Below are 15,865 nucleotides of genomic sequence, written 5' to 3' on the forward strand. Positions count from 1 at the left end.
TTTTTTTTTTTTGTATAGAGAAATTTGTTATCTGCCCCTATGATGTCAGCCACAGGCTTTTAGAGAATAGGCTGAGAAAGCATATTTTCAAATGCCACCGGGATGCCTGGGAAAGGGAGCGAAAACTCTGGGAGAATGCACTTCCAAGACCATCTACACCACCCCCACCACCATCAAAGTGGTTCAGCCAACCACCACCAACACCACCGCAAGTGGAAAACTGGGACAACGAATTCTCAGGGACCTATGTCCCAAAGTTAGATAGATCCCTGTTTTTAGATAGAACAGCCTTAAACGCCTACCATGCGACATTTAACAAATATATAAGAAAACAATAATTTGTTATTTCTATCGCTATCACCCCACCACCATTATTTACCACACCATCATTTACCACCTCTAAAAACTTCTTCCCTACAAATATCAACGACCACAACTAAGTATTTGTGTCTGTGTACAAGAAGATAAGTCTAAGATGTTTCTGCCTAGCAATGTATTAATACTATTAAGTGTGCTTGTTGAAAACAACTTGTATATTTACACCACTTCAAATATAAGTCTGCTGTATATTCAGACGTACGAAAAGGAATTTTGGGAAAAAATGACTCCGATCAATCTAATCGAAACCAGTTATCATCTCTTCTATGCGAAAAATATAACAATGCAGAATCATTTGACGTACAAGATAAAAACGGAAGAAGAAAATCACCAATTTTCCAATTGGTTAATAATAGAAAATACTAAGAACAGTCGCAGTTCAAAGGAGGTCATTGATTTTTGTTTAAGAAACGATCGTGTATGGTTTGCTTCATTTTTTGTCATATTCACGATAATGACTGTAATAGTGGGATGTTGGGACCTGGCTGCTCGTTAATGGTGGTGGTGATGGTTGTTGCTATATATATAGAATTCCGCAACAACAAACTATTCATTTCATCCAAACAATGTTCGGCTTAAACTGCACACTTGTTCTATCAACCATTCTAATTCAGAAAGATTTTTATTTATTGACTGATAGCAATGTTACTGATGTCTATCTACAAACTATTGATAGTAGTAAAGAATGTACTGTTAGAAAAATGTTAGAAATTAAAAATGGGCATGAACAACTACATATGTTTTATTCAAAAAATGTATCTTCCTCGAACCAACTGCAATATCGGCTAGAATTAGTCTTCAAAGACAACACTCGATGCAAGTCGCCGAATTACACCATCTTTAACGATTATAGTGGATACAAGAATTCTACAGGTGCAAATGTTACAGAATATTGTTTGGCAAAACCATGGATATGGATATTTACTTCAGTAGGAGCAATTATTTTTGCAATCGTATTTTGTCTGTTACTTTATTTAGTACTAATTTGTTTCAGTTATTTTAGTAAATACAATACTCAAACAAATGTATGATTCAATAAAACAATTAGTTATTATTAATAGTTTTATTTAATGTCCTTTAACATATTTATTTAACAGCATCAGTACTACGATTTAATACAACAATAAGTTATTTAATATGTTTTAAATTATTTGTCCAGCAGCACGATATGACTCATCACGATCTACCACCACAGCAGTGATTTTTGATGATTGTTTATAGGTTTTTGATTTTCGTTTTTTAATGATGTTTTGTTGTTTTCATATAAAATTCAACAAAAAGCCGTTTTTGGTTAACTTGAAATTTTTTTTTTTAATGTCTTAGTATATTTAGTTGTGATGGTAGTAGTCATATAACAATACATATAAAGAACAACTTATTTCGCTTTTTTTTTTTTTTTTTTTTTTTTAAGTGTTGCATGTTGGGCTTATTCGAATCCTTTTTCGATGGTCTTTTTTTCGACCTGAAAAAATTTTTACGTAGCGACCTCGAAAAAACTAGAAATGGCTCCTGTATCTAGGTCGATGTGGACAGAATCGATTTTTTTGAGCAGACTTATGCGTTCGTTCCAGAAGAAGGTTTTGATGTATACAACCGATATTCTATCTCTTACCATTTGGACACTAGAAACTTTTGCCCTTTTCTCCCTTATTTTCAACTTTTTTGAAAATTTTTTTTGCTCAACATATGGCTTAATTTTTTTAGCTTTTCCCCGTTCCCCTGAGCCGACATGCTACCTCTTACCGCTTACGAACTATGACGTTTTTTCGTTATTACTACTAAACGGTAGCAAAAAATATTTATTTTGCTAAGTGGACCTATAGACTGTTCACTCAGAAATATTTTGGTACAAAAATATATTTTTTAAGTTTTACCGTTTGGGCGCCACAAACTTTTGCCCTTTTCACAGTCATGTCAAAAGTTAGCGAAAAACCGTCGACGGCTGTCGATATTATTTGTTTTTGTCAATCTTTTTTGCTCTATACACGAACCTCCTATCTCTTACCATTTTCGAGTAACAAAAATTTTTTCTATTTAAACGGTAGATACACCTATGAGTCATAATCATTTTTACACACGATTAGATAGTACTTCATGAATATGCATTTGATTTTGTGGAAAAACAAACTTTTCAAAATTTGGATTTTTTTTTTGAGATTTTTTTTGTTTTAATTTTTCTTTGGATTCTTTGAATTTTTTAAATTTTTTTTTTCACCAAAACTTCTAATTTACTTTCCTACTGCTCAAGGAAAACTTTTTTTCGAATTTTGACAACCTTTTTTGACAAAAATTGTTGCGCCCCAAACTCAAATTTTCACATATTTAATTACATGGACCTATTGATTATTCATCCAAAAATATTTTGACACAAAAAACAAATTTTTAACTAATTCCGTTTGGTCACCACAAACTTTTGCCCTTTTCTCCGAAATGCTAAACTCAAACTAAAAACCGTCGACACAGGTGCATGTGTTTCGTATTTTAGGAACTTTTTTGTTCTTTGCACGAACCTCGTATCTCTTACCGTCTTCGAGTAAAACATTTTTTTTTTATATTTAAACAATTATTGCACCTCCAACCCACATTTATTTTTACACAAATGTGTCATTAGTTTATAGGGATGCATTTTTATTTTTTTAACAAACTTTCTGCCCTTTATCACCCTCAAGCGATAATTCTTTTTTTTTAATATTTCCGAATACGTCCCTGTCTATTGCGACAAAAGCGTCCAGTTCCGTAAGAATTTGCTGAAACAGCATCGCGTTATTTCATTCTGTGTTGTAATAATGACGGGCGGCGTGTTTCGGTTTATGAATTTTACCGTGAAAAGATTTGGGAAAAAGGTGGTTTTGTTGAACTAAATGGTGGCTTCTGTGAAGTGTGCGTGTATTTGAATGTTTTCGAGGGAGAACGGATGATTTTATTGCCTGTTTTCAATGTCGTAAGTAACAATTTTTTTAATTTTTAACAACACACTCGCCTTCTGACATTTGAGATTTTATTCTAATAATCACGGACAAATAAGCTTAAATCGGCAGAAAGTTGCTGATGAACATTTATTTATTAAGAAAATAACAGGAGTTTTGTCGGAGCAAACACGGCTTTTATTCGTTGCTGTTATTCCCAATTAAATAATTTTAGATGAGACTGGGGAAAATAATACACCAAACGAAATAAACAATATTTATTATAATTTCAATTACAGCTTAAGATTATACAAACTAGTTCGTATTTTATACATTTTAAGAAACTAATAAGTTTTAAATTTAAATCTAATTTACGACGCAGTGGTTTAACCGCAATGTGCACAGTTATTTAACTGATTTTCTTTGCTGAATAATTTTCAATTCTGAATCCAATTTTTCGATTGTTTCTCTAAATTTTCGCTTCTTCTCCATCATTTTTTCGATTAAGGGCTTTATTTGCAATTCGAAACGTTCCACATTCATTTGAAATCTTTTAACATCGTATAACCAAGTATTAATTCGGCTTTCTTTATCATTTATTAAGAAAATAACCGGAACTTTGTCGAAACAAACACGTCTGTTATTCATGACAGTTTGCAATCAAATATTTTTTACATGAGACTGGGGAAAATAATACACCGAACGAATTAAATAATATTTATTATAATTTCTATTACAGCTTAAGATTATTCAATTTAGTTCTTATTTCATACATTTTAATTGCTTCTTTTAAATAACTAATTCGTTTTAAATGTAATTCTAATCTACGACGAAGCAGTCTAACTGCACTTGATTTGTTTTCCACATGAACCAATGCCTTCTTCATTCTTCGATAAATTCGATATTGATGGTTCGACCGATCGGACCTCTATTTACCAAGTACAATTTCAAGCCGTTCACGATCTTCTGGTTCAGATCGCTGATCACTGAGTCGGTGAATTTTTCGGTAAATCTCTGTGGAAGTATCGTTCTAGACTCTTCAAGTTGCACAAATATCTTGTCACCGTACTTTGTAGACAGTTTACTAAAATTTTTTGTTAAAAATTTTTTATTTTCTTCTAAAGTTTTCGCACTCACAAAAGCTTGCAAGTGAGACTCTTTATTCAAGGTAGAAATGAAAGATGACATTTCTAAGTGTTAAATAATTGAATTCAAAAAACTAATTAATTCTTACACACGAATCCATCGACTTTTATACAAGTATAAAACGGAAGTGGGGATGCGAGATTGCGTCCGAGATCCCTCCCCGACCTAAACGAAAAGAGGGGATAGATCTCGAGATGAACGAGGGCAATAAACGACCAAGGTCGAGCAACGACTAGGTCAATGATCGCCCGATGAAAAGTAATGGGGGAGCTGGACCAGCTGGCAAGGTCAGCCACGTGCACCGACAAGCTCGACAACAAATGAAAGGTCAATGACCGCTCGATGAAAAGTAATGGGGGAGCTGGACCAGTTTGACCTCATTTGACCTGGTCTAGTAGTAGTTATATAGTGGGGGTTCTAGACCAGGTCAAATGAGGTCAAACTGGTCCAGCTCCCCCATTACTTTTCATCGAGCGGTCATTGACCTTTCATTTGTTGTCGAGCTTGTCGGTGCACGTGGCTGACCTTGCCAGCTGGTCCAGCTCCCCCATTACTTTTCATCGGGCGATCATTGACCTAGTCGTTGCTCGACCTTGGTCGTTTATTGCCCTCGTTCATCTCGAGATCTATCCCCTCTTTTCGTTTAGGTCGGGGAGGGATCTCGGACGCAATCTCGCATCCCCACTTCCGTTTTATACTTGTATAAAAGTCGATGGATTCGTGTGTAAGAATTAATTAGTTTTTTGAATTCAATTATTTAACACTTAGAAATGTCATCTTTCATTTCTACCTTGAATAAAGAGTCTCACTTGCAAGCTTTTGTGAGTGCGAAAACTTTAGAAGAAAATAAAAAATTTTTAACAAAAAATTTTAGTAAACTGTCTACAAAGTACGGTGACAAGATATTTGTGCAACTTGAAGAGTCTAGAACGATACTTCCACAGAGATTTACCGAAAAATTCACCGACTCAGTGATCAGCGATCTGAACCAGAAGATCGTGAACGGCTTGAAATTGTACTTGGTAAATAGAGGTCCGATCGGTCGAACCATCAATATCGAATTTATCGAAGAATGAAGAAGGCATTGGTTCATGTGGAAAACAAATCAAGTGCAGTTAGACTGCTTCGTCGTAGATTAGAATTACATTTAAAACGAATTAGTTATTTAAAAGAAGCAATTAAAATGTATGAAATAAGAACTAAATTGAATAATCTTAAGCTGTAATAGAAATTATAATAAATATTATTTAATTCGTTCGGTGTATTATTTTCCCCAGTCTCATGTAAAAAATATTTGATTGCAAACTGTCATGAATAACAGACGTGTTTGTTTCGACAAAGTTCCGGTTATTTTCTTAATAAATGATAAAGAAAGCCGAATTAATACTTGGTTATACGATGTTAAAAGATTTCAAATGAATGTGGAACGTTTCGAATTGCAAATAAAGCCCTTAATCGAAAAAATGATGGAGAAGAAGCGAAAATTTAGAGAAACAATCGAAAAATTGGATTCAGAATTGAAAATTATTCAGCAAAGAAAATCAGTTAAATAACTGTGCACATTGCGGTTAAACCACTGCGTCGTAAATTAGATTTAAATTTAAAACTTATTAGTTTCTTAAAATGTATAAAATACGAACTAGTTTGTATAATCTTAAGCTGTAATTGAAATTATAATAAATATTGTTTATTTCGTTTGGTGTATTATTTTCCCCAGTCTCATCTAAAATTATTTAATTGGGAATAACAGCAACGAATAAAAGCCGTGTTTGCTCCGACAAAACTCCTGTTATTTTCTTAATAAATAAATGTTCATCAGCAACTTTCTGCCGATTTAAGCTTATTTGTCCGTGATTATTAGAATAAAATCTCAAATGTCAGAAGGCGAGTGTGTTGTTAAAAATTAAAAAAATTGTTACTTACGACATTGAAAACAGGCAATAAAATCATCCGTTCTCCCTCGAAAACATTCAAATACACGCACACTTCACAGAAGCCACCATTTAGTTCAACAAAACCACCTTTTTCCCAAATCTTTTCACGGTAAAATTCATAAACCGAAACACGCCGCCCGTCATTATTACAACACAGAATGAAATAACGCGATGCTGTTTCAGCAAATTCTTACGGAACTGGACGCTTTTGTCGCAATAGACAGGGACGTATTCGGAAATATTAAAAAAAAAGAATTATCGCTTGAGGGTGATAAAGGGCAGAAAGTTTGTTAAAAAAATAAAAATGCATCCCTATAAACTAATGACACATTTGTGTAAAAATAAATGTGGGTTGGAGGTGCAATAATTGTTTAAATATAAAAAAAAAATGTTTTACTCGAAGACGGTAAGAGATACGAGGTTCGTGCAAAGAACAAAAAAGTTCCTAAAATACGAAACACATGCACCTGTGTCGACGGTTTTTAGTTTGAGTTTAGCATTTCGGAGAAAAGGGCAAAAGTTTGTGGTGACCAAACGGAATTAGTTAAAAATTTGTTTTTTGTGTCAAAATATTTTTGGATGAATAATCAATAGGTCCATGTAATTAAATATGTGAAAATTTGAGTTTGGGGCGCAACAATTTTTGTCAAAAAAGGTTGTCAAAATTCGAAAAAAAGTTTTCCTTGAGCAGTAGGAAAGTAAATTAGAAGTTTTGGTGAAAAAAAAAATTTAAAAAATTCAAAGAATCCAAAGAAAAATTAAAACAAAAAAAATCTCAAAAAAAAAATCCAAATTTTGAAAAGTTTGTTTTTCCACAAAATCAAATGCATATTCATGAAGTACTATCTAATCGTGTGTAAAAATGATTATGACTCATAGGTGTATCTACCGTTTAAATAGAAAAAATTTTTGTTACTCGAAAATGGTAAGAGATAGGAGGTTCGTGTATAGAGCAAAAAAGATTGACAAAAACAAATAATATCGACAGCCGTCGACGGTTTTTCGCTAACTTTTGACATGACTGTGAAAAGGGCAAAAGTTTGTGGCGCCCAAACGGTAAAACTTAAAAAATATATTTTTGTACCAAAATATTTCTGAGTGAACAGTCTATAGGTCCACTTAGCAAAATAAATATTTTTTGCTACCGTTTAGTAGTAATAACGGAAAAACGTCATAGTTCGTAAGCGGTAAGAGGTAGCATGTCGGCTCAGGGGAACGGGGAAAAGCTAAAAAAATTAAGCCATATGTTGAGCAAAAAAAATTTTCAAAAAAGTTGAAAATAAGGGAGAAAAGGGCAAAAGTTTCTAGTGTCCAAATGGTAAGAGATAGAATATCGGTTGTATACATCAAAACCTTCTTCTGGAACGAACGCATAAGTCTGCTCAAAAAAATCGATTCTGTCCACATCGACCTAGATACAGGAGCCATTTCTAGTTTTTTCGAGGTCGCTACGTAAAAATTTTTTCAGGTCGAAAAAAAGACCATCGAAAAAGGATTCGAATAAGCCCAACATGCAACACTTAAAAAAAAAAAAAAAAAAAAAAAAAAAAAGCGAAATAGGTTGTTCTTTATATGTATTGTTATATGACTACTACCATCACAACTAAATATACTAAGACATTAAAAAAAAAAATTTCAAGTTAACCAAAAACGGCTTTTTGTTGAATTTTATATGAAAACAACAAAACATCATTAAAAAACGAAAATCAAAAACCTATAAACAATCATCAAAAATCACTGCTGTGGTGGTAGATCGTGATGAGTCATATCGTGCTGCTGGACAAATAATTTAAAACGTATTAAATAACTTGTTGTTGTATTAAATCGTAGTTGCTAAATCTTTCTGAATTAGTGAAACTCTTGCATTTTCGATAAGAGAAAAACAACTGAATCGTCAACTTGAAATAAAAATTAGAGAGGGAAAAAGAGTAAAAGAAGGGATTAATTTCGTATATAAATTCAAGACTATATGAAAGATGTGATTATAACTGATTAACTAGTATCAAGAGAATTAACCAATAGATATCTAGGGACATGGGTAAGGTTATATTTTTATTACAGTATGTAAATTTCATATATTTTTTTTTGTTTTGTTTAGAGGATTTTATAGTTTGCCCATACGATAGGAGCCATCGAATGCTAGAGGGGAGACTCCAGAGGCATATATTTAGGTGTCATAGGGAGGCTTGGGAAAGGGAGCGACAGCTCCGCGAAGCTGCACTTCCCAAAGCATCACCACCGATACCATCTCAACCATCAAAATGGTTCAATTCTGAACCCCCAAAAGTAACATCACTCGAAAATTGGGACGACGACGCCAGTGGGACGTACGTTCCATCGTTGAAGGATGACTTGATGCTCGACAAGACATCAATAAATTTTTATAACGCTGTGTTCGGCAAAAATAAACAAAAATAATTTTTTGTTTTTGTCTGTCTCTACTCATTAATTTGTACCACCCTACCAGAACTTACCATCTCTACAAGCTACCTCTCTAAATACTAACAGCGATACCATTCCCAAGGAGAACATGGACTTTTGTTTAAGAAATGCTCGTGTATGGTTTGTCACAATATTCCTGATATTATCGATACATCGATCCCACTACAGTATAAACAAGAATTTGTCTTAAGAAACAAAAGCCGCTGCAAGTCACCTAATTACACCATTATTGACGATTATAGTGGTTCCAAAAATTTTAGCGAAAATGCTACAGGATATTGTTTGGCAAAACCATTGATTTGGATATATACTGCCCAACATGCAACACTTAAAAAAAAAAAAAAACAAGCGAAATAAAATACTTATATTATTTATTGATATATAAATATTACTATTACAATACAAGCACCACTATCACTACTAATTCTACTACTAAAACATTTCAACACTTTTAACGCTACTAACACTACTACTGACACTATGAGATTATATACATTTTATTTTTACATATAGTTTCTTTAATTTGTCGGATTTTTGAATACTTTTTTTCATTTCGTTTTCTGCACCCCGCAATTCACTTTGTTCTTCCACTAACTGTCTTTGGAGAGTTGCAATTTGATTTGCTAATTTTTTAATGTTTTTTTTGCACTTTTTTTGTTTTTGCACTAGTTCCCTTTGTCGCGTATTATGTCTGTCCTGCGCTGCCCTACACTTCCACTTAAAATTATACAATAATGTAGATGCATTGTCTTCGTCTTCGAATTCATCACCCGAATCATCAGGTGCAGCAGGATGAGGTGTATCAGGGGCAGGTGTTGGTTGAGACGTCGGTGGTGATGGTGATTTGCGGACCGGTTGTTGCTGCTCCTCCTGCTGCTGTTGCTGCTGCTCCTGCTCCTGCTCCTGCTGCTCTTGCTGCTCTCTCTGCCTCTGTTCGTCTTCCTCCGTAACTCCGTAAACATTACGAAGGAAAGACAAGCTTTTTCCGTGCGCCTCTAACCCCTCAAACAGTGAGGGCGTCATAGAGACGCACGGCTCCTCCAGCCCTGATATATCTAGCTGGGAAGGTGTCTGGGAGTCTTCCACAGCGGAAGTGGAGGCGTCCTCACTTTTTGTTTTTAGTTTTTCAATTTCTTCCTCAGGTAGATCTGCAAGTCTACGCAGTTTGGGCAAAGGCGGCTGAAAATAAAATAAATACTTATAAACATTTCTACATTTTATGAATATAAAAACATTTTTTTTTTTAAATTAATCAAAAATAAAAAACCTACCTGTATCACTACATCCTGGAGGATGTTAATTTTTGGTTTCTTGAGACTCAAGGAATACTTCATATTTTTTTTTTTTTCAACAATTAGCACTTAACACTAACAGACACAGAATTAAGACAAACAATTACGAGTTCCTATGCAAAATATATAGGAAAAATAATGCAGAATATGCAGAAAATAAATGGCGAAGAAGGGTGAAATGTCAAATCAGCAGTTTTACATGTCCATATATGGTCATTTAAAGATTGATTGCAATGAAGTAGGAGGGTGAAATGTCAAATCAGCAGTTTTTTCATGTCCATATATGGTCATTTAATAATTTATTGCAATTCAGCAATTCTTCAAACTATTTCCGTGTGAATTGCAATTCAGCAATTTTTTGATATTTGGTATATAAAAGTAACTTTTGTAAGCATGTGAGTACAGTTCACACATCAGATATGTTCTCATTAAAAAACACAAGTTTCATTTCTCGCAATCTTGATATATCTTCACTGAATGAAGAAAAACGTCGTATCATTCAAACAGTTGAAAGTTTGTTACATCAAAAATTTCGGTCGTCCAGAACTTTCATGGCTGGGGGATGTGCAGCGTTTCTCTTAGGTCGGACGTCTTCTTATACAGACATCGATATTTACGTCGAAGCAGATGAAAATACACAAAAATGGGCTAAGGATAACTGCGCAGACAATCACATGTCTAAATATGACTATCTTTATCAGTCCAAGTGGCCCTGCTGCTATTTGAAGTTTGATGGATTTATATTTAATATTATTTTTGTTGAACCTCGTCTTCAATTTTCGTTGGAAGCCAGAATTCTATGTATCCTTAAATCGTTCGACTTAACCGCGTGCAAAGTGGCAATACACTTTTCAAGTGGAATAAATCCTGTTCTTGTAGAATGGAAATTAACTGACCTGAACTTCGATAATGTCAAGAAAAAGGATCGCATCATTAAGTATAAGAAAAGAATTGAGAAAAATGAAAAGGAACAACGATTCGATCCCAACAGTTTGTCTATGTTGGCCTATACCGTCGTGGTAGATCATGATGACTCATATCGTGCTGCTGGACAAATACTTTGAAAGATATTTATATAACTTAATATTGTTATGCTGAATCATTGTAGTGTTGATTCCGTTAGATAAATATGTAAGAGGATATTAAATAAAACTCACAAACGTAACTAATTGTTTTATTGAACTAATATGTTTATACATTTTCAAACATTTATTGAACTATTGCATTTGCTACAGTGAGTGAAACAAATTAGTACTAAATAAAGAAACACACACACGCACAATTATTTTTGTGTGTCTTGACATGTTTCCGTTTGCCGCCTTCGAAACGATGATATATTTTTTTTAATATTTTCTGAATACGTCTCTGGCAGCGTGCGAGATCCAATGCATCGCAAGCTTTTTCGCTCTCCGTCATCTAACACCTTATTGTAATAATTTCGAAGGAATGCGGACATGTTTACGTTATTGTGGATTAATTCTGGGCGTAATTCAACGATTTCGAAACGAAATTGATATATGGCAACGATTTCATTATTTTGTACATTAATTACTGCATGTTTTTTTTTATATATATATATAAAATCTGGTGTGGATACAAAAGTTGAATATCCGAATTTAATTGGGTCGTATTTATTTATGTTAATTTTCAATCCCAAAATTTCATACAACGCCCAACCGGAATCCTTTTCTGCAAATTTCTCTAATTTTTTCATGATTTTATCAATGACGTTTTCTTCGTACCATTCTTTTAAATTTGTGTTTTGATCAATGTGTTATTTTTTGTTGAAAATGTTTTAATGTCTGTTTCACTAGAGTGCGGTTGAATAAAATTTGCCGAAAAAATTACATTTACCTTAAGCATTGAGTTTTTCACTTCTTTTTTAATTCTAAACATAAAGCATTTAAAAGATTGTTGAAAAAAAAAACTGAAGAGGATCTTTAACATGGTGGTTACTTATAAATCCTGTACGAATTCGTTGTTGAAAGCAGGATTCGACATCTTGCCATGTTACATTAGTCACCGATTTAAATTTGTTGGTTTTAATATAGCCTTCACCAGTTTTTATAGATAATAATTGTTTTTTCTTATTTAAAAGCTTTAGGTGATAAAATTTCAAATACGTCAAGCTTGTTCCTAAGGAATTTGCGTTTTCCAATATATTTTCTCAGGGGATTTTACATTTGAGTGCTTTTCTAATTATTATAATACTGTTATAACTAAAAAAATGTTTAGTTTCTTTGATTGTTTTGATTTTACTTAAGTATTCATGAATTAGCTTAAGAGAGTTTTTACATATAACCCTCACTGATTCTTGTGATTTCATTTTTTGTCGTGAAACTTGCTCACCACAGCAGAAAAAAAAAAAAAAAGAACACTACTATGACCCGTTGACTAGTTTTTTGTTTATATGTGAATTAATGAATGATTCACATAGATTTGATACTTCTGACTATGATTTATATAATATTTATGATATAGAACTTAAAAATAAGAAAGATGAAAATAACGGTAAGATTATGCTAGAATTTGTGGGTCTCAGATCTAAAATGTACGCATCTAGAACTGCAAGTTATGATTTCAATAAAAAATTAGTTAAGAAATCCAAAGGTAGTACAAAAGCATCACTTAAAACAATAACGTTTGAAAATTACAAAGATTGTTTATTTAATAATCGAAGTTACGAAAAATCCCAAAGACTCATCAAGTCCAAACATCATACTGTTTACACAGTAAAACAAGAAAAAGTAGTTCTCAGCCCCAATGATGACAAAAGAATTGTCATAAGATTCGCAACGGATACGAAACCTTGGGGATATCATATTTCGCACGTAATTTAAAAAAAGTGGGAATTGTCATATATAAGCAATTAAATTTCACTGATGTTGGTTATTTTATGATTACAATGTCTGACTTGAGACAATTTGTTGATTTACAAGCATTTTGTGCATCCGAAAGCGTGTACAAAACATATCTTAAAGCCGCTGCGAGTGATCGAACGAAATTAAATTTATTCCTTCATCTCATCGATAAAAAAGATTTTATTGTACCGGACGAAGTGTTTAAATGGATTGCCGAAAGTGAAAGTGACTTTTATACACTTGACATTTGTATTCTGCTACAAAGAAAGCAATGTGTCGATGGTTACATTGATGCATTTCTACGTGTATGCGAAAGAGACCAAATTGAAAATTTAAATTATGCTGCTTTGGAGTTTTTGATGACCACCAACTATTTGGACAATACTCTAACGTATAAATGTTTTATTTATAAATTATTGAGTGATAATCGCTGGCAGAATCTTGGAGATATATTCTATCCTGTTGAGAATATCCGGAAAAATTATCGAAGGATCGACCAGTGCGTGGATGAATTTATGTGTCGGGCTGCGTATTTGGCAAACCATAAAGCGCTCAGTACTTTCTATGAGTCTTTAGAAATAATAAATTACGATTCTTTCGCATTTCAACCTTCTCAAAATCAGGAGCACCGAAGAATTTTCAACTGGATCAAAAAGAACATTGTCAAAGGAGAAGCCAATCCTGAAATACCATTAGGATGGACAGAGGGACCGGATTCAACAAAATGGCCCTCGATTAAGTTAGATGATTATAAGAAAACTTTACATGTAATTTCTGGTAACCATGAATAAAATACACAAAAATGGGTTATATGTAGTTTTATTTACCCCCAAACATAATACAATAACAGATGAAATTATTTACATCACTCTGACGACATCTTGTGCAGGGATGTATTTTTCATTTCATCCTTATCGAAGTTCGCTGGTTTGTTTGGATAAGAACGATGTCTGGAATTCTTTAAACATATCATAGACAATTGCATACCGATTATTTGTGAAATCAACATTCATGTTTTTGTAGGGATACATGGTATCATTAAGGTACAATTTTACATCTCTCAGATTACAATGATCATATTGACTGTAGTTTTTCTTCAATTGATTTTTTCTTCCCTGTTGTAATGCAAAAATTATGTACTGTGATTTTTTTAAGAAAGCCTTAACAAAAATGGAAGGAAAAAAGCAAGGGTGGGGATTAATATGGTGTATAAATTAAAGATCACACACACACAAGAACGAATTAATAAGTTTCTTGCAAGTACATAAGTTAATACTTAACAGCAGAAATGGGTAAGCTTATACATTTTTGTTGTAGTATGTAAAGTTTTAAAAACTTTTTTTTTTTCTGTGTAGAAAAATTTATCATTTGTCCTTATGATCCTAGCCACAGGCTGTTAGAGAAGAGGTTGAGAAAACATATTTTCAACTGTCATCGGGATGCCTGGGAGAGGGAGCGAAAACTCTGGGATGACAATTCCCACTTTTTTTAAATTACGTGCGAAATATGATATCCCCAAGGTTTCGTATCCGTTGCGAATCTTATGACAATTCTTTTGTCATCATTGGGGCTGAGAACTACTTTTTCTTGTTTTACTGTGTAAACAGTATGATGTTTGGACTTGATGAGTCTTTGGGATTTTTCGTAACTTCGATTATTAAATAAACAATCTTTGTAATTTTCAAACGTTATTGTTTTAAGTGATGCTTTTGTACTACCTTTGGATTTCTTAACTAATTTTTTATTGAAATCATAACTTGCAGTTCTAGATGCGTACATTTTAGATCTGAGACCCACAAATTCTAGCATAATCTTACCGTTATTTTCATCTTTCTTATTTTTAAGTTCTATATCATAAATATTATATAAATCATAGTCAGAAGTATCAAATCTATGTGAATCATTCATTAATTCACATATAAACAAAAAACTAGTCAACGGGTCATAGTAGTGTTCTTTTTTTTTTTTCTGCTGTGGTGAGCAAGTTTCACGACAAAAAATGAAATCACAAGAATCAGTGAGGGTTATATGTAAAAACTCTCTTAAGCTAATTCATGAATACTTAAGTAAAATCAAAACAATCAAAGAAACTAAACATTTTTTTAGTTATAACAGTATAATAATAATTAGAAAAGCACTCAAATGTAAAATCCCCTGAGAAAATATATTGGAAAACGCAAATTCCTTAGGAACAAGCTTGACGTATTTGAAATTTTATCACCTAAAGCTTTTAAATAAGAAAAAACAATTATTATCTATAAAAACTGGTGAAGGCTATATTAAAACCAACAAATTTAAATCGGTGACTAATGTAACATGGCAAGATGTCGAATCCTGCTTTCAACAACGAATTCGTACAGGATTTATAAGTAACCACCATGTTAAAGATCCTCTTCAGTTTTTTTTTCAACAATCTTTTAAATGCTTTATGTTTAGAATTAAAAAAGAAGTGAAAAACTCAATGCTTAAGGTAAATGTAATTTTTTCGGCAAATTTTATTCAACCGCACTCTAGTGAAACAGACATTAAAACATTTTCAACAAAAAATAACACATTGATCAAAACACAAATTTAAAAGAATGGTACGAAGAAAACGTCATTGATAAAATCATGAAAAAATTAGAGAAATTTGCAGAAAAGGATTCCGGTTGGGCGTTGTATGAAATTTTGGGATTGAAAATTAACATAAATAAATACGACCCAATTAAATTCGGATATTCAACTTTTGTATCCACACCAGATTTTATATATATATATAAAAAAAAACATGCAGTAATTAATGTACAAAATAATGAAATCGTTGCCATATATCAATTTCGTTTCGAAATCGTTGAATTACGCCCAGAATTAATCCACAATAACGTAAACATGTCCGCATTCCTTCGAAATTATTACAATAAGGTGTT

The 15,865-nt window shown here is 32.8% G+C and overlaps 1 protein-coding gene across 1 annotated transcript; it reads right to left on the reverse strand.

Moving 5' to 3' along the window:
• Nucleotides 1-8,948: 8,948 nt before the first annotated feature.
• On the reverse strand, nucleotides 8,949-10,140 carry LOC135122165 (ras guanine nucleotide exchange factor P-like). The gene is made up of 3 exons (XM_064046383.1): nucleotides 10,078-10,140; nucleotides 9,537-9,985; nucleotides 8,949-9,009 (listed from the first exon to the last, which is right to left on the reverse strand). The coding sequence occupies exons 1-3, from the start codon at nucleotides 10,138-10,140 to the stop codon at nucleotides 8,949-8,951; spliced, it is 573 nt and encodes a 190-aa protein (XP_063902453.1).
• Between the last annotated feature and the right edge of the window lie 5,725 nt (nucleotides 10,141-15,865).

The sequence above is a fragment of the Zophobas morio genome, unplaced genomic scaffold (genome assembly GCF_036711695.1).
Source record: "Zophobas morio isolate AGI-343-1 ecotype UQ-CSIRO unplaced genomic scaffold, CSIRO_AGI_Zmor_V1 ptg000907l, whole genome shotgun sequence".
NCBI lineage: Eukaryota > Metazoa > Arthropoda > Insecta > Coleoptera > Tenebrionidae > Zophobas > Zophobas morio.